At 40.9% G+C, this 8,945-nt stretch overlaps 1 protein-coding gene across 3 annotated transcripts in view; it reads left to right on the plus strand.

Annotated features, from left to right (window-relative positions):
* The window catches only part of LOC144930810 (uncharacterized), a 30,254-nt gene extending 22,809 nt beyond the window's left edge, over positions 1 to 7,445 (plus strand). For 2 of the 3 annotated variants that reach the window (XR_013636218.1, XR_013636219.1), the window contains exons 2-4: positions 2,213 to 2,350; positions 3,996 to 4,145; positions 5,036 to 7,445. Coding sequence is in view for 1 of the 3 variants with exons in the window: in XM_078854164.1 (XP_078710290.1) it covers positions 734 to 773; positions 2,213 to 2,350; positions 3,996 to 4,145; positions 5,036 to 5,055 (348 nt within the window). In the remaining 2 variants the exon portion in view is untranslated. Of the gene's footprint in view, positions 1 to 709; positions 774 to 2,212; positions 2,351 to 3,995; positions 4,146 to 5,035 lie in introns of those variants that run through there. The other variant, XM_078854164.1, reaches the window with a different exon arrangement.
* Positions 7,446 to 8,945: the final 1,500 nt, after the last annotated feature.

The raw sequence follows: 8,945 nt of genomic DNA on the forward strand, positions 1-8,945 counted from the left end.
ACAAGGAAGAGATTGTATCCTTGCCGCTCCTGCTCAAAAAAGCAGCCAATGAGCATTCATCTCTTATCTTGGTTCAAGAGGATAGCATAAGACATTCAGCAAATAATTTAGTTTTAGCAAGTTTAACCCGTTCAACTAATTTCATGAGAAGTCAGAACAAAACTAGTTGAAAAACAGAGAAGGTACAAAGGGGGCAAATCTTGTAGTCCTTACTCAGCAATTATTCCCACTGAACTCTGTTTTCCTCTCAGTAAAGAAAGCAGGATTTAGTCAAGTGTCTGTGACAGGAGTAGCGTCATACCTGTTAATCCAGGTTTCCAGTGAACCCTTCACTGACATATCAATTTCTAAGAAACAATAGAAACAAGTTTCAAAGGCCCATTCACCTAAAGTCCTCTGTGGCACAGCAATATTTTATATTCAAACATAGCTAAATTGTTTATTGTGCATGAGTTTGTTGAGAATTAGGAGAAAATCCTGGTTTTGGATATCTCTCAAGTAGAAATCCCCATCTGCTCAGATGTTTTGTATTGGAGCAATACACACTGGGATGGGATTTTCGTCTCCAGATTAGCTCACATAATAAGACTGCCTCCTTTACACTGAATTGAAAGTATATGAATTTGGATTGGCTTGGAAGCCAGGGTGGCCTTCACTAGCATTCATAAGTAGCAGGATGAGAAGAAAGTCCAGTACCGTTGCATGAACACAGAATCGTGGTGAAGCGTACAGAATGATTTCACTGATTTTTGTCTTTGCCTTGATTTCAGTTGGTAAGTCTTTAACAAAGTCAACTTGTGTAGATGAATTTAAACTGACCCAACTGAATTGATATCTATGGATAAAAGATGCTATATAAGAGCTAGGTATTAAATATTATTATAATTGAGATTATATTTAACTGCACATTCTATAGATGTTTATTGTTGTAAAATGCTACAGTAAACTAGATTTTAAAATACAATAGTGGAGGAGTATTACACCAGTAAAAATCAGTTAAGAGATCATCAATATTTTCAGCAATAGACAGTTAGTTCGAGAGGTATAGGGGAAATTTAGGGAAAACATTTTTGCACTCTCTTGACAAACAAGTGTCTCTCGCTTGTCCTGAATAGAATACAATTTCATGAATGGTATTCCTGTATCTTACTTTTTCATTTGCTAGGGGAAAAACTGGCTATTAACTATTTCCTTTCCTAACAATCCTCTCTTTGCCTACTGTTCGCGGTTGGAAGGAGGAAGAAATTGCCTGTAAATGTGAACATTATTGAGCATGGTATAAGCAAGGTTCTGAAATTCACATCTTAGGTGAATGAAATGGGGGAAAATGACACCACCCCTTTGCTGTTGCTGCTGTTTGGTTGGAAAGATTTCTGGAAGGCTGGTTTAGCAGGGCAGCTGTATTTGTGATTACAAATCAAAGGTTGTGTATTCACAAAGACATATCAACTAACTCACCTATCTCACAATGTCTAGTTTGGGCCCCTACACCCCTGCAGGGTCCCTTGTGGGACAGGACTCTGGATGGGTGCACGATTCTGAACTGGCAGATCACATTGCAGAGCCTGGGATCCAAATATGCAGTTGTGGGATTTTGCTATGTGCTTCTCAATGAAACATTTGGAATCCCGTGCAAATTGTCCCAGCAGCAGCCTGGAACAAGCAGTTCCCTCATGACTCTCAACTTAGCCTCCTGGTCACTGCAGAATGTAGTCCACTCTGCTCCTTACTGATATCATTTAGGTGCAGAGGGGAACAACTAGGCTATACCGAAAATCTTAGTAAGTGGCAACTGATCATGCTAAGAAATAAGTTTTCAATTGGTTATACATTTCCAACTTTAGAAATCAGACCAACCCTAACCCTCCCCCCCCCCAAGTCATTCGTCTTCACAGAGAGTGAGTGACATTCTAAATTAAGCCTTTATTCTCTCTTTTTTAAAAAGAGTAGGTTACTTACTATTGTTAAAATTTCACGAAGAGCTGAATGTGCATTTTCAACCCAGATGACTTATTTTAGAGAACAAGTGAGAAAATCCTCACAGCTCAGCTTTCGTAGAGGCACAGCCAAGTCCAGAGACATAGTTAGTGAGGAGCTCCTCAGGAATTTTATTAGCACTTATTTCTATTCAGTTATACCTTGTCACTTCACTGTAATAGCCCAGTGTAACATGTCCGTGACATTTCTGAACAAAGTCTTTTGTACTTGCTAGGTGCTGCTGACGTTAACTGTGAGAAAAAACATGGGAAGTGCTATGACTATCGGCAAAAAAGATGCTGGTCTGAAATGCTTTCTGGCCTGTGCGGACCTAATAAAAATAGAAAATGCTGCATGCCTTGCTCTACTTCGTGTAAGTACAAGCTATTTTATAGTTTATGGATATTAGTTTTCCAAAGTATACATTTATAATACATCGAGACTGCATAAGAATAGTCTTAGAAAGACAAGGAAGGTGAAATAATATTTCATTGGACCAACTTCTGTTGGTGAGAGAGACAAGATTTCGAGCTACACAGAGCTCTTCCCCAGTTCTGAGAAAGGTTCTTAGTGTCAAGGCTAGCTACAGGATGGAAGAGAGTTTACCATACATAGTTAGCACATATTCTAAGGAAACATTCAAGGTGAAGTGGCCCTCAACTGACTTGTGACAAACCCTAGGTTCCCCCATCCCTTATCTGAAGTTTTCTTCTGAGGTACATCCCCTTCTCTTCCGTCAGATTCTATAGGAGAGAGAGGGGAATGGGCTGGCTGCCTCTTTCCACCAATTTGTGCTTTCATGGAAGTGTTGAGGAGACTCCTTCCCTCCACCCATATCCATGGGAAGGATCATCTGACTAGGTGGATTTCCATCCCTAAATTAGTAGGAGGACCAGAGAAACACCTCTTCCTGGTTCTTAGAATTATAGAATATCAAGGTTGGAAGGGACCTCAGGAGGTCATCTAATCCAACCCCCTGCTCAAAGCAGGACCAATCCCCAACTAAATCATCCCAGCCAGGGCTTTGTCAAGCCTGATCTTAAAAACATCAAAGGAAGGAGATTCCACCACCTCCCTAGGTAACACATTCCAGTGCTTCACCACCCTCCCAGTGAAAAAGTTTTTCCTAATATCCAACCTAAACCTCCCCCACTGCAACTTGAGACCATTACTCCTTGTTCTGTCATCTGCTACCACTGAGAACAGTCTAGATCCATCCTCTTTGGAACCCTCTTTCAGGTAGTTGAAAGCAGCTATCAAATCCCCCCTCATTCTTCTCTTCCACAGACTAAACAATCCCAGTTCCCTCAGCCTCTCCTCATAAGTCATGAGTTCCAGTCCCCTAATCATTTTTGTTACCCTCCACTGGACGCTTTCCAATTTTTTCTTCTGCAATGGTTCTAAGTTCTCTGGAGAAAATTAAGCTCAAGGGAAACCCCACCCAGGCTATGGAAAACCAGCATAAGTGGATTTGAACCGTGCCTAGTAGCAGTTCTTTAGCCCAGCATGTCACCTGGTCACCAGCTGGGTCAAGCTGAAATCTTCCCCTCCTAAAAATATTGCAGATTTAGCCACGTAATGATGGTGAGGACAGGGAATGGTGTGTCTTCCTCTGGAGGCATATGGATGGGACCTCTGTTCTAGCAAGGCACTATACGTTCATCTGCCCCACTATTGTGTGGTACTGAGACCACGTCCAGATTTCCATATACAGCTGTGAGCAGTCAATACCAATAAAGTGCCAGCAAACTGAAGTGGTAATAAAATGATTAAGAGGATCAAAAGATTGGCTTTTGAGGAAAGATTAAAGAATATACATAGCTTGGCTAGATAATAACTAAGGGAGTCAGGATAACCAACAGTCCTGGAGAAAATCTTTCCTTGACAGAGGGACCTTACTAGCCATTTCCATGAGTTTGTGCCAGTGATTAATGGCAGTGTCACTATGATTGTGGTTACTAAAATAAATGATAGTATCAATTTCTAATGAGATTTTTAAAAACTCTATTATTTCTTAGGTAAAATGGATGAGCACCTGTGGTTTCTGTTCTACGATCGAGAGTGTTTAAACCACAGAGGGATATGTCAGTACAGGAGCAATTATTGTTCTGGTTCATACACTAACCATAGATGTGGGGGACCTCGAACGCGCCACTGTTGTTTGCTACGTAAGTGCAATGACTGAGGTTAATAAAATAAGATTTGTAAAGGATTTTTAGTAACTTCACAAAAAAGAACAAAATATTCATTCTGTTTTATAAGGAAAGGTAATTCACCCAATCTTATTTATTAATGGTTTGAAATACTTTGTGGTCTGTGTATTTGGACTTTCAAAAGAATCAGCCTTTGCAACATATGAATTCCTGGCACTAAATCATGCCTTGAGAGTAGAAATGGCCAAAAATTTTCCTTAAAAACCTTTTTTGCGAAAAAAATTGCCTTTTTATTTAGCACTCAATGCTTTCATAACCTATTGCCCCTTTTCTTAAAGTATCCAGTTTTTCATAAAATTGGAAATTATCTCTCAACATTCCAGGTTTCTTGGCTTTTTCCCCTTTTCTTCCCTTCTTTTTTCCTTGTTGACACTAAGTATAGACGAATGTTTCATGTTCTCTGTGTATATAAAATCTCCCCACTGTATTTTCCACTACATGCATCCGATGAAGTGAGCGGTAGCTCACGAAAGCTTATGCTCAGATAAATTTGTTCGTCTCTAAGGTGCCACAAGTCCTCCTTTTCTTTTTGCTGATACAGACTAACCCGGCTGCTACTCTGAAACAAACTAACACTATTTCTTTCCATTGTTCTATTTAATTTCATTCTAACCCCCTCCAGTTTTATGAGGACAAGGATTTGTGTTTGAGTCCCCTGTATCTAAACCTCCTCTTGTGGTTTTGTCAACAAGGTTGGATAGGCAATTGCTTTTCAGAAGAAAGTGTGATACTATGAAAGGAAAAAGAGGGGGAATGAAAGGAAGAGGGTCAAGAGTACATCCACCAGGTCTGAACATCTCATAATAAAATTATATGTAACCTATTTTTTCATTTTTATTTTACAGCTCAGCCGTATGGGAAGTAATGACTCCCTAAAGACATACACCTGGCAGAGCAAGAGCCAAGACTATAAACTTAACTCTCAGCCTCTGGATACCAGCAATAGATCACATTGCCTTATTCATGCTTCAGCATTCTCCATTTCTTGAATTTCATGTAATTTGGTTTCACTACATTATTAGAGGGTTTCCTGTTTTTACATTCAGCCATGCTCCAGACTGTAACCCTGTGGCTTTTCCTGATGTTAACTCTGAAGGTGTATCATATCTAGGATGTATAATGAAATAGACTTATGTAACTGAGCAGGAAGTGTCCCATTTTCTGGTGAGACAACACCAGAAGAACATTTCCTGGAACACTAATAAGGTTCTATTTGCCCACAACTTTTCCAAAATAAGGTTGATTACTCAGTGGTCACCTTGTGAAGTACATAATTGTCCAACTAGCGGATTTCCTTCCCAAAACTGAGGTGTGTGTTTGTCTTCAGGCCTGCCTAAGTAGCTTTACAGATTACCTGGGATTTCCTTCCCACCTTCCACTCAATTATCTTTCTGAAATCAGGAATTTAGCTACAGACTTATGAGGAATGCAGAAAAAGATATCTGCAATTTGTCCTTGAATTCTCCCCTTTTCTATTTTTAAACCCATTGTTGTTAAAAATACCCCAGACAAGCTAATTGCACTGCAGTCTCCAAAACCACATAATTACTTTTGCCAAAGGGTTAGGTGTTTCCACAATATTTGTTATCTGCCCTGCCGGGACGCCCCCAAGAGAAGGTTCTGTTCCGGCTGGTATTTGGCTTTACAGATTAAGTTCTCAACCAAGAGAACGGATTCCTCTTAAATTTCTCCAGTAATGTTTGATTGGCTGGGAACTTAGACACAACCTCTTTTGGAATGCATAAATAGAAAGCAAAGTATTTTAGACCCTTCACTTGAAGCCACAACTCTGGTGACACAGACGAAGATGCTCATAGTCAGAGCAATCATTGTAGCTACCTTGATTTCATCTGGTAAGTCAAAATAATTTTGTAATATTGCTGATTTTAAACTAGCATTTTTTGCTACAAAAAAACCCCCACCTCTTAAGGAAATAGGAGTAGATCTGGTCTTAACTGCCACTTGTGCTTTTGAAAAATCACATCTTAATTTTGTATAAATACTTTAATAGTAAAATCCATAAAAGTTATTGATAAAGATTACAGTAAAATATTGATAGTATTAATCTATGTCCATTGCATAAGAGAGACTATAGACAGGTAACAGTATATTAACTCCATCAGCAATTTGGGGCTTCTCCCAAAAACCTCGAAATGGTTTTAAATAATGACAAAGATCAAAAGGTTTAGACATTTTAGACTGTTTCTCTATTTGTGATCCTTCAATCAAAGGACCAGAACCATGGAGGAAGAAATGTTCTCTCTTTTTAAGTGAATTGCTGTCATTCAATGTAAGTTTGTTGGATGTGATTATATTTACATATTTTTCAGTTACTACTATATAAAGGGCCTTTCTTCCAAGTGATCAAGTCCTGTGGAAGGAAACAGGTTTGAGAGAGAGACACACTTTTTATCCCAACATTTACTCTATATTCATTGTGAAGGCCTTTATGGAACCACTAGTATCTCAAAACATATTTCTCACATCCCTTCTTCACTAGTGATTTGGTATGTGTATCCACTTCTGTATAGCCATTGGATAGAATTGTTTATACAGGACAACACCACAACACCCATTCAACCATAAATTCCTTTGTTAAATTTAAAGGCCAAATTGTCTTTTTGCAATTGCTTTAAATATGTCTAAAAGCTGAAGCAATAAGCAGTTACAGCCATACAATAATACACTCCATAAGCATTTGATCAGAATACTCACAAATGGATCAGTCTCGGGATAACCCTTGCAACCTGGCTTGATTCAGCATGAAGGATCTGAGAAATACCCTTGGCAAGTCTGGTTCTTTTATACAATGCAGCAAACAACTGATGTCATATTGACTCAAGTGATGTCATAATAACCAGGTTTTGACCTGTTTGGAGTCATTACTGGTTCATTAGGCACAATCCTCCTTTACTGTTAGAACCATCCCGGATAACTGGGGCCTTTTCCAAGGTCTTTTCCTCCTATGTTATCAGTTACCTTTTAGGTCCATTCCCCCGCACCATCCCACCCCCAATTAAACCACATTTCAAGCCCAGTATTTCCAATCAAGCAGACCATTTTTCAAAGCCTTCCCACAACTGCTAACAGTAAACATGTGTTTTCTTTAACCAAGCTAATTGAACCGTTTATATATCTATATTATCTGACAACAGCTATACCTACAGTATCTCTCTATGCAATCACTGTACCAAGAGAATTTTTTGTTTCCTGAGAGTTCAACTGGATTCTCTGAATAATTGTAGAGGATTTAAAAATACTATTAAACTACTGTGTGAAACCATAGAGCTATACTCTCCTGTGTGTAGAGAAAGGCATGTTATTCTTTCCCATACATCAGCTATGTGATTACTAGGTGAACTCATTATGGAGGTGGCATACATGATTAATGTCTTGTGGTGAGTATCTGATATTATTACCTTTTCCCTCGACTGCAGATAGTAATAGCATGGTTGAAGAGGCATCATCCTAGAATATTTCTGTAGGTTTGTTTCTATATTAAATTGCCAAGGGATGGATTCTGCTACCTATACTCACATTGACAAATACATTATTCTACAAAGGGTCCTCAAGTGGGGCAGCTGCCCTACTCCCACAGACAGGGGTGAAAAGCAGCCTTGGGGAGGGCTGCAGCTGGGAAATGGAGTGAGAACCGCTGGGAGAAGCTGTGGGGAAGCAGCCACAGCTGTGGACAGCTCATTTTGGGCCCAGCTGGCCCTTATAAGAGGGCAGTGGGCCAGAAGCTGAGGAGTCCCATTCTAGCCTTGGAGTGGGAAAGGTGAGCTGCCTGGGAACAGGGTGCCTGAGCAGAGCAGCTCTGGGGAAGGGCAAAGAGAGCTGGGGAGCTCCAGCCTGATAAACCCACAGGCTGCAGGCCCTGGTGAAAGCCTACAGAAGCACTTGGGCTGCAGAGGGGCAGCCTGAGGATAGGCAAAGACAGCAGGTCCTACCCCCTGGCCTGTGATGAGTGGCCATTGCAGTGCAGTCTGCCCCAGTGAATGGGAGCTAGCTGATGACTGGCAGTAGCCACTGAGGCAAGGTGGGTTTAGAGGGTTGGGGGTTCCTCTGGGAGGGGAAACCCAGAGTGGGGGTCCTGCTGGGGCAGAACCCCAGGGGAAAAGGCACCGGGGTCCAGGAGGGACATGGGGCCAGTGGTAGGGGAGACACTGGCATGCAGAGGGCACTCCAGTGCTGGTGAAGAGCTAATTCCCTGGACGACCAGCAGGAGGCACCGCACCGGTGAGTCTCGCCCCGCTACAGGTCCATAAAAATAAATGCAGCAAATCTAGAATAAAGTATTGTTATGAGCTGGGTGGAACCTTGTTGGGCATAAATCTGCCACCTAGGATGAAAGGAGTATGCGAAACTGCCGGGGAGCTTTTAGCTGAGTACTGTTTTGGGCTGGTGTGTGGTATGGAGCAAAACTGGGAATATGAGAGACAGAGAGCGAGCCTAAAGGAGTATCAGAAAGTGCAGTGGCTGACCTTGCAAAAAATTGGAGAAAGGTTTCTTGGTTCAGGGAGCTGGCTGAAAAGGGTGCTCTTGCTATTTTCGGCTATTCGATTCTAAGTTTATTCCTATTGCAGTATCACCTACGTGCTCCAGTCATTGGCCAGGTGGTATACAAACGCACACACAAAAAAGAGCCTATGCTTCAAAGAGTTTACAATCTAAGTCAAGTATGGGAATCCTTTCAGAGTTCTGAAAGAAAAACTTGGCTTGGATCAATTATTCCTGTGTCAAAAATATCAAGAT

This window comes from Lepidochelys kempii, chromosome 8 (genome assembly GCF_965140285.1).
Source record: "Lepidochelys kempii isolate rLepKem1 chromosome 8, rLepKem1.hap1, whole genome shotgun sequence".
In the NCBI taxonomy this organism is placed as follows: Eukaryota; Metazoa; Chordata; order Testudines; family Cheloniidae; genus Lepidochelys; species Lepidochelys kempii.